The sequence below is a fragment of the Pelodiscus sinensis genome, chromosome 1 (genome assembly GCF_049634645.1).
Source record: "Pelodiscus sinensis isolate JC-2024 chromosome 1, ASM4963464v1, whole genome shotgun sequence".
NCBI classification, from domain to species: Eukaryota; Metazoa; Chordata; order Testudines; family Trionychidae; genus Pelodiscus; species Pelodiscus sinensis.
Window position 1 is genome coordinate 170121872 of NC_134711.1, and position 16358 is coordinate 170138229.

Below are 16358 nucleotides of genomic sequence, written 5' to 3' on the forward strand. Positions count from 1 at the left end.
TGAGATTTTTTGGCAATTAATACTTGATCCTGGCAAAAGTAGCAGCTTGAACAAGGCATAGAAGCAGAAATGGCAAGAGAGGCTATAAAGAAAGAGGGGCTGGCAGTGCATGGGACATGAAAGAAGGAATAGAAGGAAATTAAACCTGACACATAGACAAGAAGCAGAGCAACATGGAACTTTGAAGGCGGGATAAGGAGTATAAATTTGATGTGAAAATTGGCAAGGAGAGAATAGTTTTGAGGATAGGGTAGTACATTTAGAATGGGGGAGTTGTTTCAGCTGATACCCTTTTAATGGAAAAAGATGAGAATTGGGGAAAGTAGAGTAGAGTAGAGAATTCGGTAATCAATGCAAAAAAATCATGCAAAAAGATAATCAATGCTGGAACCAGGGCTTTAGCACCTGGGGGCAAATTTTAGAGAGAAAAGTGATGACAGCTGACAATGGCCTTGATGAGAAGAAAAAAGGGATGAGAAGAGTGGAGAGACAGCACTCAGGGAAAGACAAATTAATGAAACTGGCAGGGGGGATGGAAAAGAGGAATAAGGGAGAGGATTAGGAGTTAGGATGAGAGGTTAGTATGTAAGGGGGGGAAACTGCCTGAATTAACTAACTCAACATAATGATGGAACCATGATTTATGAACTAGTTTAAGTAAAACACACTGAACCAATTCCTATAAAAATATTACAATTTTTAACACTAGTGGCGTATCCAAGCATGGGAGGAAAATTAATGTAAGCTATTGATTATTAAGTGGTTCTTAACCCTATTTAATCACGCCATTCTTCTTTGTGTCTGTAGTTGCTATGTTCCTTCTCCTGCCCTCCAAATACATATACTGCTGCCTCACTCTGAAGGGAGTGTGGTGAGCAGAGACTGCTGGCTGAGCATCCAGTTATGGAGGCCAAGAGCAGCACAGATGTCAGAGTGGCACTTTTCACAGCAGACTTACCATTCCATCACCAATCTTATCTTAACATATGTGCTGTGCTGCCATCCTAGGGCTGAGAGCTGGAGTCCCACGACATCCAGACGAGGATTGAAGGCAGGAAGGGAGGAAGGCACTGGGGAGCAAGCTGTTGCCCTCAGAGGGGTGGGGCTCCAAATGTCTCCTGTGTCCTATCCCTGTACCTCCTGGCTTGCCCAACCCCAGACAGAGTTCTTAAAAAAGCAGAAAATCATACCTTATCTGCTTTAGGGTAAGGTAATTTTGTTTAGCTCTCTAATAATGGTGGCTTGAAAAACTTCAGATTTTAAAGTTTGCCGACTGGTACTAAGCTGAAAATCAAAACTTGCAGGATGGTCTTCAGTGTTGAGTGTTCACTATAGGGGTATGTCTACACTACCCCGCTAGTTCGAACTAGCGGGGTAATGTAGGCATACCGCACTTGCAAATGAAGCCCGGGATTTGAATTTCCCGGGCTTCATTTGCATATGCGGGGAGCCGCCATTTTTAAATCCCCGCTGGTTTGAACCCCGTGTAGCGCGGCTACACGGGGCTTCAACTAGGTAGTTCGGACTAGGGTGCCTATTCCAAACTACCGGTACACCTCATTTCACGAGGAGTAACGGTAGTTCGGAATAGGAACCTAGTCCGAACTACCTAGTTCGAGCCCCGTGTAGCCGCGCTACACAGGGTTCGAACCAGCGGGGATTTAAAAATGGCGGCTCCCCGCTTATGCAAATGAAGCCCGGGAAATTCAAATCCCGGGCTTCATTTGCAAGTGCAGTATGCCTACATTACCCTCCTAGTTCGAACTAGCGGGGTAGTGTAGACATACCCTAACTGTTCCAAAAGGATTCAAGGGGAGTTTTATCATTCACTTTTAGGGGTGCAAAGTTAGGCTAATGGTAGATGCTTTTGGGAAAACTTGAAGCCCCTGCATCACATCATTTTGTTGGCAAACCCCTCAATGTAGTCGCAAATGTGCCAACAGAAGAGTGCTTCTGTTGGCAGAGCCACCTCTTGCATATGATGAATGGCGTGGAGGGGTTCACACTCTAGGGCTGGAGCACCCACTGTCAGTCACCCACTCACCCACCCACCAGAACCTTCCCATCCCTCCAGCGCCTCCTGCCCATGATCAGGCCCCATTGATCAACCCTTCTTCCCCCCTCCCAGTGCTTACTGCCTGCCACAGATTAGATGCTTTGCGGAATCAGAGAGTGCTGTAGGGGAAGGGAAAGGAGTGAGAACACGGTACACCTGGGGAGGTGGCAGAACTATGCAGGGAAGAGGCAGGGTAGGAGTGCAGGAAGAGTGGTGGAGGGGGAAGGGTGGTAGAACAAGGGTAAAGACATGGGGGAAGGGAAAGGGGTAGAGCCAGGGGGCACCTATTATTAGAAACTTGGCACCTATTATATACCTAAGTTCCCTGTGAGCTGTGTGGCCACACGACTGCACAGCCCTTTAATGAGCCCCATGCAGAGGTTCAGAGTTCCTATGCAGGTAGGGAGCAGAGCTGACAGGCAAGAGGAGGGGACATCTTGCTGAGCAGCAGCTTCAAAGGGAGCTGCCTGCTTCAGATAAAGGAGCTCCCAGATCAGACAAAGAGGGGTGATGGGAAGGAGGGAATAGTGACTGGGAGGGAGAGTTGTAGGGAAGAGGCATTTGGCGAGAGGAGGCGGCAGACGGAGTAACTGGCTAGGAGGGGAGCCAGAGGGGATGAGCGTTTGGAGAATCCCATCTGACCAAGGAGAGAGAAAGAGAAGGGCAGAGGCAGAAACCCAGCACTTCTCCTCAAGCCTCCTGGGCTTGGAAGGGGGTTGGGAAGAAGCTGACTGCATGAGATAGGTGGGGGAAAGTGGGAGTGGGTGGGTGCTGGCATTGGGGTGAGGTGGAAGTGAATAGTACGTTTGTTCTGTTTCTCCTGGAGTGAGGTAGGGGAGGGGAGAAGAGTTTGTGCTGTGTCCTGTCTCCCAGGTAGACTGCTGGTGCTTGCAAGTTTGAGAAGTGGGATTTTATCCCAGCCCCCAGCTGGGCTTGGGGAAGCAGATTACACAGGGATAAGAGGGGGAAAGAGGAGGTGCTGGCATTAGGGTGAGGTGGAGGCAAGAGGGAGTTTGCTTGAGGTGTCCCTACACTTGCTGCAGTCCTCTCTGTTTGTCTGGGTTGCAGGGAGAGGGGAATCATGCAGGGTGTGTGTATGCCAGGACATAGGCATGCTTACATTTCAAACAAAGTTTACAGAGGTGTTAATGGCTTAAGGTAAGAAAAAGATTCTTTTAACAGAATTTTTGGAGTGTTGCAGATATCTAAAACTCTTATCTTAATGATTTTTTAAAAAATCCTGTGTTTCTAATTAATACGTGGTATATTGCATTGCATTAAGGCATGATTTTTGCTACATGGTAGAGTTCTGGCTCTTATGAGTTAGAAGTAGCAAGTACTGGGTGTGATGCTAGTTTGTACAATCAAACCTTATTTGCAAGCTCTTTGAAACATGCATCTGTCTACAAACCTTGAAGCCATGTGTTAACTTGTTCTGGGCCTTCTACTGTTTGAGTTGGAGACACACACAAGGTGAAAGTTTCAAACCAGGAGAACTTTTATCTGTTTTTAGAAGTCTCTGTTTCACTTGTTCTTGTATAGCATGGATCCTAAACATTCTCCAGAGAAACTACATAAGCCTTAGTGAATTCCTTTTACTCTCCTTTCCAGTGTCAGTAAATATTAGTATTTACAAGGAGAGCACGACTATTTCTAGTTGATTCATAGATTTGTTTAGCATCTTAAGGCAGAGCTATGTGTGGATAATACATATTTTTGGTATGTTTACTGGCTTGAGTTGTTAGAAAGGATGATATGTGTACGCCAAGGGTAGTGTTAATTTTCTTTTCTTATTTGATTTCATATTAAGTATCACAAGCATTGCTCCTTATTAACTATTCCCTGTTTTAATATATTTTCTTCCACACCTATAGACTTTGTGTGTGTGTGTGTATATCTATCTATATCTATATCTATATCTATATCTATATCTATATCTATATCTTATTTTGTTTATATGGTGCACATCCATACATTACTTCAATATTGGTGTTGCTCATAAGAAATTTCAACCTGCTCAAAAGAAAAATCAACCTGCCCTAAAGATGACCCTGTCTGTTGGCTTAGCTAATGCTATTTGGGAAGGTGATGTAACAATGGCAGCAAAACTTTCTTCCTCCTTGGCTACGTCTACACTGGCATGATTTTCCGAAAATGCTTTTAATGGAAAAGTTTTCCGTTAAAAGCATTTTTGGAAAATCGCGTCTAGATTAGCAGGATGCTTTTCCGCAAAACCACGTTTAGCGGAAAAGCGTTCGTGGCCAATCTAGACTCGCTTTTCCACAAAAAAGCCCCGATCTCCATTTTCGCGATCAGGGCTTTTTTGCGGAAAACAGTACTGTGCTGTTTACACTGGACCTTTTGCGCAAATGATTTGCGCAAGAGGGCTTTTGCCCAAACGGGAGCAGCACAGTATTTCCGCAAGAACACTGATGATCTTACATGAGATCGTCAGTGTTCTTGAGGAAATTCAAACGGCCAGTGTAGACAGCTGGCAAGTTTTTCCGGAAAAGCAGCCGATTTTGCGGAAAAACTGGCCAGTCTAGACACAGCCCTTATGTGTTAAAGGGACTGCTGAATAGCTATACTAGTCAAGTATCAGAAGGGTAGCCATGTTAGTCTGGATCTGCAAAAGCAACAAGGAGTCCTGAAGCAGCTTAGAGTATGTGTACATTAGCCTCCTAGTTCAAACTAGGGTGGCTAATGTAGGCATTCGAACTTGCAAATGAAGCCCGGGATTTAAATATCCCAGGCTTCATTTGCATGTTCCTGGGTGGGCGCCATTTTAAATCTCCTTACTTCAAACTGACTGCCCGCGGCTACACGCGGCAGTCAGAAGTTAATCTGAACTAAGTCCTTAGTTTGGATTAACTGTTATTCCTCCTGCAATGAGGTGTAACAGTTAATCTGAACTAAGGACTTAGTTCAGATTAATTTCTGACTGCCGTGTGTAGCCGCGGGCAGTCAGTTCGAAGTAAGGGGATTTAAAAATGGCGCCCGCGTGGGAACATGCAAATGAAGCCCGGGATATTTAAATCCTGGGCTTCATTTGCAAGTTCAAATGCCAACATTAGCCACCATAGTTCAAACTAGGGGGCTAGTGTAGACATTCCCTAATAGACTAACAGATGTATAGGAGCATAAGCTTTCGTGGGCAAAGAACCACTTCGTCAGATGCATGTTAAGACATGCATCTGACAAAGTGGGTCTTTGCCCACGAGAGCTTATGCTCCTATACATCTGTTAGTCTATGAGGTGCTACAGGACTCCTTGTATATTAGTCAAGGTTCTGTAGTGCAGGTAAGCACTGAATGAAGAGTAGGTATAAATGCAGTGAGGGAAGTGAGAATTTTGATTTGGCAGTTTTGCAGCCTCTCCTCAATCATCTTGAGGATTTGTAAATAGCAACACAAGGAACAAAGCCCATCCAGGATCAGACCCTTTCTTCCTTCTATGTACAAATTGGGGTTTATAATCCCATTCACTGTTACATTTCTGACTATGTGCCTGTATTAATTTCTGACTATGTGACCATCTTTCTTTGCTTCTTCAGCATGGACCAGATCCTGAGAGGCATCAAGCCCTGGTGAACTCTGCACCTCAGTGGGAATTGATGAGGCTCAGCACCTTTCAGACAGCCCTCATGGATTATAAATGGCCATAAATGGACCACAGAGTAAATATGAAAGAATGTAAAATAAAGTAAGTGGATTCAAATAAACTGTTTGCTCATTCAGGCATGATGGAGATATGCTGGGCCACAAAAGGTCACAGTCATCCCTTGCGCAATTCCACTGACTTCAGTTGCTTTACATCCACTGAAGTTAACGGAGTGACACTGGGGATTAATTTTGCCCATACTATTTAAGAGTTAGAGACTAGGAAGAGTAAATTCACCGCTTTTAGCTGCTGCATTTCATTGGAGTGCTGCTGTCAAGCTTTGGGGGAAAGGCTACCGAATACAAAAGAGGGGAACAGCTGCTGAGGCACAAGTTGGCACAAGGATAATTCCAGAGGGAACTGTTCCCCTCCCTTCCAGCTGGCTGTGCTTAGTGAAACAGGATGGGGGAACAGGTTCAGGATGAAGAATATCCTGTAACCACTGGAATGGGTTAGCTTGACAAAGCTTATACAATATTATAATGACCCCCAATGGCAGCATTGCAAGGAAGATAGTTTATTGAGTGTAGATATTGGAGTCCAGGCTCTGAGAATCTGAAAGGTGCAAGAATCCCAGATCATGGGCCACAGCCCAGATCTGAACAACTACATTACATTTAAACGGCCCCTTAACCTGCGTCCTGGAAGCCTTTCAGCTGACATGGGCCGGCCTCAGGGTTTTTAACTGCAGTGTAGACATACCCCAGGGAGCAAGGAAAGCACTGAAAGTCCAAATGAGGAGTAAACACTCAGTGTTAAAGTGCCCTCCACCCTTATGGCCAAATTACCATGCTTTTCATTTCCTTGTTAAAAATACAGTAAGTGGAGATTCTGCTCCTTAATTGATTAATGTCTCACTTCAAAGCCTGGAACGTTTGTATTAGGATGGTAACATTAACCTAGCTAACCTACGTTTCTTCATTGTTGCTCAATTAAGAACAACATGTGGATATAATGAATCACATTGAGCTATGTTTCAAGATTTGCTTATAAACATGAGGATATCAATTTTTATGTTGCCTTTATTTGCCAAAAAAGAACATTCGAACCCTATGGGATCTGGTTCTCAATATTATAATTAATTTTCCAGGTTTGTAATTAAGCAGCTTCAACATGGTACAATCGGTAGGTAATAACATTCAATTAAAGACAGAAGACACATTTTCACCTTAAAATGTTTTTACCCTTGAAGTGATACCAATGGAAGAGGATAAAATAGAGTATTAACACTTTTCAATTACACTAAATGACTTTAATCCTGCAAATGATGCCCTACTTTAATTAGAAGCTCTTCTCTTTATTACAACATGATGGATGTCCACTTTATTAGATTCAAGCATGACACCATAAGCCCACTTTACATAAACATTACCATGTTATTAAAACCTTCTACAGGAAGGGTTTTTGAATGTTTGCTAGCACATCAGCACTTCATGGTTTAATTTCAAAATGCTATTATATTTTCCTCCTGGAATAATTTTGTTCTGTAGTGAGACCCGCAGTACTGCATTTTGCAAGTATCAGAACCACATATCTGATGGTTAGACCTGAACTACTTTCCATGTCACATAAAAGGATAAATCAAATGGATGAAGAATCAATGTAAACAACGTAACAATTCTACAGTAATCTACTCTTGCAGCTGTACAACCCCAAAGCACCAGGATACTGATGGTCATGATCCTGTAAGTGGATCGTTGTGCCTGTGCTGTACTCCATTCATTTCCTCGTGGCTCTGGGGGTGCACTTTTGCAAAGGTAGGAGGCTCTACTAACGTAAATCTTCTGCATGACTGATGCCTTAAATAATATGTGCAGCAACAAAGATGTCTTTGGACCTCTGTGTCCTGTCATAACAGCCCACATTCTCATATGAGAAGATGAGCTTTTTTAAAGGATAGCCCATGCTAGTTCTGCAGATTTTCTCCATTCTTATTTCACATTCTTGTTATAAAGGCATGATTACATGGTGCAGAACAGACTCCTTTGACAGAGAGCTGAGGAATGGTGACTAAGCTGATGTGATTTCAGTAAGGTCAGGTGGCAGCAGCTCAGGGTGGGACTAGACAAGCAGCTTCAACAGTCCCAGAAACAGAGCTGCTAAGAACACTGGATTATTAATATTCACTAACCCAAACCAAGATTGAGTTTTGTTGTGGGTGGAATGATGTAAAAAGTAGAGCCCCATGCAGATACAAATGTCTACCTGTGGATGCAGATATCTGTGTATAGATATCAGTATCCACTTATCCACAGAGCTCCACTCTCAAGCGCTCTCTGATCATTTGACAGATGCAAATGGTACCCACAGATGCAGATGCCCATGGATGACCATTGATATCCACTGATCTGTGAGGTTCTACTCCCTTTACGCTGTGGCCAATGGAGAGAAGCATGGTCCCATCATTTCTGGGAGCCAGCATTCCTGGCAAATACTCTCAGCCATGCAGCTGTACCACCCCTAACCCTGCTCCTGCTGCAGCATCTCCTGTATGGAGTCTTACAGTCCTACTGAGGGTAGAGTGAGGGGGGGGTATATCCACACAGCTGGGAGGAGCTGCTGGTGCATGTTCCTCTCCAGTGTCTCTTGGGAGTAGAGCCCTGTGGATATCGATGACACTAAGCTAGGGGGTGAGGTAGATATGCTAGAGGGCAGGGATAGGGTCCAGAGTGACCTGGACAGATATGGGATCGGGCCAAAAGAAATCTGATGAGGTTCAACAAGGACAAGTGCAGAGTCCTGCACTTGGGACAGAAGAATTCCACAGATTGTTACAGGCTGGGGACCGAATGGCTAAGTAGCAATTCTGCAGAAAAGGACCTGAGGATTACAGTGGATGAGAAGCTGGATATGAGTCAACAGTGTGCCCTTGTAGCCATGAAGACTAATGGCATATTAGGGTGCAGTAGGAGGATCATTGCCAGCAGATCCAGAGAAGTGATTATTCCCCATTGTTTGGCTCTGGTGAGGCCACATCTGGAATATTGTGTACAGTTCTGGGCCCCCCACTATAGAAAGGATGTGGACACATTGGAGAGGGTCCAGCAGAGGGTGCCAAAATGCTTAGGGGGCTGGAGCACATGACCTATGAGGAGAGACTGAGGGATTTGGGTTTGTTTAATCTGCAAAAGAGAAGAGCGAGGGGGAATTTGATAGCAGCCTTCAACTTCCTGAAGGGAGGTTCCAAAGATAATGGAGAAAGGCTGTTAATAGTAGTGATGGATTGCAGAACAAGGAGCAATGATCTCAATTTACAGTGGGAGAGGTCTAGGGTGGATATTAGGAAAAACTATTTCACTAGAGGGGTGGTGAAGCACTGGAATGGGTTACCTAGGGAGGTGGTGGAATCTCCATCCCTAGAGAGGTTTAAGTCTTAGCTTGAAAAAGCCCTGGCTGGGTTGCCTTGGGGGGGCTGGATTTGATGACCTCCTGAGGTCTCTTCCAACTCTATGATTCTATGATGTCTATGATGTCTATCCATGGATATCAATGCCTATCCATGGATAGCCATATCTGCAGATAGACATTTGTATCCATGCAAGGCTCTAGTGATCAGAAAACTCTTGCCTAGGGCTACTGGGAATTCACTAAGACTGGTGGAAGGGATTTAAATGGATTACTGCAGATTACCTGATTGCTTTAATCTTTTTTTGACTATTACTGGGTTGCAACATTTTCCAAGAGTCTACATCCCCATAAAAAGATCCCTTATTTTGCATAAAGACTCTGACATTGGTGGTAGCATGTAGGACATGTGTAGCTATATGCTGCAGTGAAAAACAGGCTGCATCCACACTACATTGTGTAGCTAGCTTCTCTGTTGCGGAGAAATGTTCCAGCAACGGTTAGGTGGGGAGACAGTGCAGATTGGGGAGGAGTTGCTTGAGCGTGAAGAAAATTGTGTAGGGTACATACCTGCTATGGTTCTGGTGCTTCTTTACTTTTCTAAGCCATGTCTTGCTGTCTACATTACTATTCATACCCATGCTAGGTGGGAGCGCAGTGTTGGTACTTTGCACACTATCATACTTGTACACATTACCTGAGTGCTTCAGGGGAGGAGTTAATTTCTATCTGCGTAGGGCAACTGGAAGAAGATTTATTTATTTCTACCAGAATTCTAGGTAGAGGCTAAATTCAATATTTTATTCTCCAAGAGGGATTCTCAACATATTGAATCTGTCCCTACTAACTTTCATTAAGCACCTGGCAGAAGGGTTACCTATGAAAATATATCTCATTTGGCTCCAGGAAAAAAAATTACATCAATATCTGGGGCTACTGTCTCTATTTAGATTGGGGACCTTTGCAACTGTCCACAGATGGGCAGCAGAGAAGTTCACCAGTGGTAGGACACTCCTTAATTTCTCCCGCCCTTAGTAGAACTCAGGTGCAGGAGAGAATAAGGGCCTCTGTTTGTGTCAGCTAAATGTTACACAACATGAGGAAAATCATCCAGACAACAAGACAGCATATCTTCTGCAATAACTAGTCTTGGCCAAACAACAACATTGTAAACCCATGTAAAGATTTATCTGTGCGAGCATCACATTCAAATCTAAAGCTAAGGGAATCAGTATTGGCCCAGAGCAGCCAACATGGTGTCCAAAATTCACTATTTCTGGAGCAAATTTTTCCAAAATGGGCTTCAGAAACTGTGCATGCCAGCTTTATGAAGGCAAATAGCAATACATTTAAAACCTGCATTTGCATGTATTTTCACGCATGTCAATGCAAATCAGGCAGTTAGATCTATAGCTACCTGATAATGATTACACAGGTGTCCTGTTGCAATTACTGTTCCTGATTGGCTAGGTACTGTGTACAATCTCTTATTTTTGTATCCTTTGTTCCATATCACATTTATCCCATCCACCTATAGTCTTGTTTTCCAGACTGAAAACTTTTTGGGGAGTACAGATTGGGATTTTCTATATGTCTGTACAACAGTTGGCACAATGGGACCTTAACCTGGTTGCCCTCCAGATGCTTCACAGTACAGTATAACCTGCATCATATTCAATAACATTATTAAAGGACATTTATGGAATATAACGAAGCAGAAAATATCTCTTTATAAGGGGTACAGAACACGTGAAAGGCAGTAAATTAATGAGGTGCCTTAAAACCATTGAGTAACACCTAATTTCAAAAAAAGATGCAAGCATTCAGATGAAAGGTTTGACTCACCTGGCTGCCTTCCTTTTGCCAAAAAACAGCAGGCTGGGGATTTCCTTTAGTTTCACAGGGAAAGGTCACTGTTCGACCCTGAGCTACAATTTGGTCTCGTGGTCTTATCACAAACTGTGGGGGAGCTACAGTGTAAGAAAAAAACATGATGTAAAATTAAGAGAGATTTCACAATGAGGGAATGAATAATATCAAAGGGGAAATCTAGCATTATGTAGATGCATTTTCATGCCAGAGGACATTAATTAATTAATGTATACACAATTAGGAAATACCAAAGGGGGGGGGGAGACAAAAAAGAACACATCTCCATGTAAGATCTCCATCAGCTGTAAAAAAAAGTGTTACTTTCATACATATTTGTTTAAGCTCTGATGTTAACAAAAGCTGAGGAACAACAATCAGCTCTTTATGGTGCAGAAGCTGATTATGTTTTAACCTTATCTTCAAGCCTCCCCTGAACTAGTAGTGATACTCCAATAACAGCTACACTTTAGAGAGTTCACTGTTATACCTTACATATAGAGACCACTGTGCTTTCCTATGGTGTGCCCCAGGGTATGAAACTGGCCTGTCCCCAATATCCTTTTCAGTCCATCTCATCACACTTTTAATAATGTATGAGAAAGGAGTGGGAGGGAGGGATCTAGAAGTCACAAAGGCAGGAGAGCAAAAGTCCAATGCCTCCCCTAGGGTCCTTTAGGGATGAGTGGAAGCAGAATATGTGTGGGAAGGGGTGTAGTATGAGATATTGTCCAGGTTTCAATGAGTGCAAGGAGGTGAAGGCAGCAGGAGCTAAACATTTATGGATGTCAGTGATCTATATTGAGAAGTAGCAGGCATCCTATATAGAACAGGTAGAGGAGAGAGGAGAGAAAATGGGGACAGAAGGAAGGGACAAGCCTGACAAGGGGACATTTGGGATGTCAAAGAGACATGAGAGTAGGAGGAAGGTGGAAGGAATGCAGCAGTTCATGAGGAAGGAGAAACGTGCAAGACCAAGACCAGGAAAAAAGTTGCCAGAAGTAAGTAGTTAAAGAAAACAGAATGGACTATGAATTGACATGGGGAAAGGGGAGCATAAGAAGAGGAGAAAGGACTTCTGAGAGAAACAGTGGGGAAACAAGTGAAAGGGAGATGTGAAGTCATGAAGTCAGAATGGAGGAGGATGGAACCAAGGTAGCTGAATTTAGGATAAATTTGGGGCAGTAAATGAAGAGACACAATTAAAATGCATGATGTGCAAATTCTCCCCCCTTAGATAATAATCTTTCCTGGTGTTCTTTAGGAGTTTTATGATCGTGCTCACAGTATTTTACATTTCCAAAAGATCTCTTCCATAAGAACATAAGAACGGTCATGCTGGGTCAGACCAAATGCCACAGAGGGAGTGAACAGAACAGGGAATCATCAAGTAATCCCTCCCCTATCACCCATTCCCAGCCTCTGACAGAGGCTAGGGACACCATTCCTACCTATCCTGGCTAATAGCTATTGATGGACCTAACCTCCATGAATTTATCTCGTTTTTCTTGAACCCTGTAAAAGTCCAGGTCTTTACAACCTCCTTATAAAGTAATGGAGCAAGAAGTTTCACAGGCTGACTTAAAGATAAACTTTCTTTTGTTTGTTTTAAACCTGATACTTATTAATTTCATTTGGTGACCCCTAGTTCTTATGTTATGGGAACAAGTAAATATATTTTCCTTATTCACTTTTTCCACCCCAGTTATGATTTTATAGATCTCTACCATATCCCCCTTTAGGGTGCTTCTGCACAGCACCCTAAACTTGAAATAAGAGATGCAATTTGTGCCATGCAAATTGTGTATCTCATCTTGAATGTATTTTGAAATAGCTTATTTTGAAATTTGGCGCATCTTCACAGAGCCAAATTTTGAAATAACGTGCTATTTCGAGCCATCCCTTATCCGTCGTACAACAAGGTATACCAGGATGGAGAAATAGAGCACCCATTATTTTGAAAAATATTTTGAAATAATGGGCAGCTTGTGTAGATGTGGGATAGCTCTTTTGGGATACTGGAGGTATCCAGAAATAGCTGTGCAGTGTAGACGTACCCTTAGTTTCCTCTTTTCTAAGCTGAAAAGTTCCCCTCTTTTTAATTTCTCTACATATGGGACTCATTCCAAACCCTTAATCATTTTGTTGTCCTTTTCTGAACCTTTTCCAATATCAATATATCTTTTTTGAGATGAGGTGACCATATCTGTATGCAGTATTCAAGATGTGGGCGTACCAGGATTTTATATAGAGGCATAAGATATTCTCTATCCCTCTTTAAATGATTCCTAATATTCTGTTTGCTTTTTGGATGTCCGCTGCACATTTAGTGTATGTTTTCAGGGAACGATCCATAATGACTCCAAGATCTCCCTCTTGAGTAGTTATAGCTAAATTAGTCCCCATCATATTGTATGTACAGTTCAGATTATTTTTCCAATGGGTATTACTTTACATTTATCAACATTAAATTTCATTTGCCATTTCATCTCACTTAGTTTGGTGAGATCTTTTGGAAGCTCTTCACAATCTGCTTTGCTCTTAACTATCTTGAGCAGTTTAGTATTATCTGCAAATTTTGCCACCTCACTATTTACCCCTTTCTCTAGATCAAATAGGTTGAGTAGGATTGGTCCCAGTACAGACCTTAGGGGACATCACTAGTTACCTCTCTCCATTCTGAAAACTTATCATTTATTCCTACCCTTTGTTTCCTGTCTTTTAGGGCATGTCTAGACTACGTTTTTCTTTCAAAATAAGATATGCAAATTTGGGGTGAATTTGCATATCTTCTTCCAATCGCTTTTTCGAAAGAGGTTTTGTCAAAAAAGCAAGTAGTCTAGATGTGGTTCTTTTTTAAAAAAAACACCCTTTTTTGAAAGAATGCTATAAATCTCATTTTTTTGAGGAAGAAGGGTTCTTTCAAAAAAGGATTTGGGTTTTTTTGAAAGAGCCACGTCTAGACTGCTTGCTTTTTAGAAAAAAACCTCTTTTGAAAAAGCGATCAGAAGAAGATATGCAAATTCGCACCGAATATGCATATCTTCTTTTGAAAGAAAAATGTAGTCTAGACGTGCCCTTAGCCAGTTATCAGTCCATGAAAGGACTTTCCCTCTTATCCCATGAAACTTATTTTACTTAAGAGTCTTTGATGAGGAACCTTGTCAAAAGTTTTCTGGAAATCTATGTATGGTATATCTACTGGATCCCTCTTATCCACGTTTGTTAACCCCCTCAAAGAATTCTAGTAGTCATGATTTCCCTTTACAGAAACCATGTTTACTTTTCCCCAACAAATTATGTTCAATTTTATTCTTTACTATAGTTTCAACTAATTTGCTAGGTACTTATGTTAGACTTGCCGGTCTGTAATTGCCAGGATCACCTCTAAAGCCCTTTTTAAATATTGGCATCACATTAGCTATCTTCCGGTCATTAGGTACAGAAGCTGATTTAAAGGATAGATTACAAACCACAGTTAATAGTTCCGCAACTTCACATTTGGGTTTTTTCAGAACTCTTGAGTGAATGCCATCTGGTCCCGGTGACTTGTTACTGTTAAGTTTATCAATCTGTTCCAAAATCTCCTCTAATGATACCTCAGTCTGGGACAATTGCTCAGATTTGTCACCTAAAAATAATGGCTCTGGTTTAGGAATCTTCCTAACATCCTCAGCCATGAAGACCTTAGCAAAGAATTCATTTAGTTTCTCCACAATGACCTTATTGTCTTTGAGTGCTTCTTTGGCATCTCGATCATTCAGGGGCCCCACTGGTTGTTTAGCAGGCTTTCTGCTTCTGATGTAGTTAAAAAACATTTTACTATTACTTTTTGAGTTTTTGGCTAGCTGTTCTTATACCTTTGGGGTTTTTTCTTATGATATTTTTACATTTAATTTGACAGAGTTTATGTTCTTTTCTATTTTCCTCACTAGGATTTAACTTCCATTTTTTAAACAATGCCTTTTTATCTTTCACTGGTTCTTTTACTCGGCACTTTTTTGGTTCTCTTGCTGTGTTTTTTAATTTAGGGTATGCATTGAAGTTGAGCCTATATTATGCTGTCTTTGAAAACTTTGCATACAGCTTGCAGGGATTTCACTTTTGTCACTGTACCTTTTAATTTCTGTTTAATTAACTTCATTTTTGTGTAGTTTCCCTTTCTGAAATTAAATACCACAGTGTTAGGCTGCTGAGGTGTTTTTCCCACCACAGGGATATTAAATGTTATTTCATTATGGTCACTATTTCCAAGTTGTCCTGTTATATTTACTCCTTGATCCAGATCTTGCACTCCACTTAGGATTATATCAAGAATTACCTCTTCCCTTGTGAGTTCCAGAACCAGCTGCTCCAAGAAATAGTCATTTAAGGTATCAAGAAATTTTATTTCTGCATCCTGTCTTGAGGTGACATGTACCCAGTCAACATGGGGATAGTTGAAATCCACCACTATAATTGAGGTTTTTATTTTGATAGCCTCTCTAATCTCCCTTAGCATTTCAGAGTCACTATCACTATCCTGGTCAGGTGGTTGATAATATATCCCTACTGTTACATTTGTATTATTAGAGGGTGGAATTACTACCCACAGAGATTCTGTGGAACATTTCGGTTCATTTAAGATTTTTACTTCATTTGATTCTACATTTTCTTTCATATGTATAGTGCCACTCCCCCACCAGCACGACCTGTTCTGTCCTTCTGATATATTCTGTACCCTGGTTTGACTGTGTCCCATTGATTGTCCTCATTCCACCAAGTTTCTGTGATGCCTATTATATCAATATTCTCCTTTCATACGAGGCACTTTTGTTCATTCATCTTATTATTTAGACTTCTAGTGTTTGTGTATAAGCACTTTAAAAATTAGTCTGTCCGCCATCTCCCAAAGGATGCTAAAACATCTTTCAAATATAGCCAGCTGCTTTATAGATGTCCAGGGTACAGAACAGAACAAGAGTCTCTCATTCCACCTCACACTTCTAAGAATGAGTTTTCCAGTTCCCACTGAGGAGAGCAGTTTGTGCATCCTCCTAGCCCCTGACAAGTTGCTAGTTGTCTGAAAGGGATGGGGAGAGAGGGGTTGAGGCTGGGACTTGGACTTTCCCTCAACTTCTACCAGTCATCGCTGAGTGGCCTCTGTACTGCAGAGATGGTACTACTTTGGTGTACAGCTCCTTGACTCTCAATTCAGTTTAGAGCCTCCAGAGCACTTAGCTGCAGCATGATTAACTCCCCCACCATATTTCTCTCACCCAGTGCACATTCATGCTATTGCCTCTGGGGTGCAAGACCAGCAACCTGGTGAACAGGGGGAGGAGAAGTGAAGAAAAGAAATCTCTCACTCCTACAGAAAGTGCCAAAATGTCTACACACAATAAATAGGGTTCTCACAGTTAATCTGAAACACCCTGCCCCACAGCAC

At 42.1% G+C, this 16358-nt stretch overlaps 1 protein-coding gene across 24 annotated transcripts in view; it reads right to left on the reverse strand.

Annotated features, from left to right (window-relative positions):
- The window catches only part of ROBO2 (roundabout guidance receptor 2), a 625770-nt gene that overhangs the window by 118136 nt on the left and 491276 nt on the right, over positions 1 to 16358 (reverse strand). For all 24 annotated transcript variants that reach the window (XM_014580520.3, XM_014580517.3, XM_075909832.1 and 21 more), the window contains one exon: positions 10907 to 11031. In XM_014580520.3, the coding sequence (XP_014436006.2) occupies positions 10907 to 11031 (125 nt within the window). The remainder of the gene's footprint in view (positions 1 to 10906; positions 11032 to 16358) is intronic.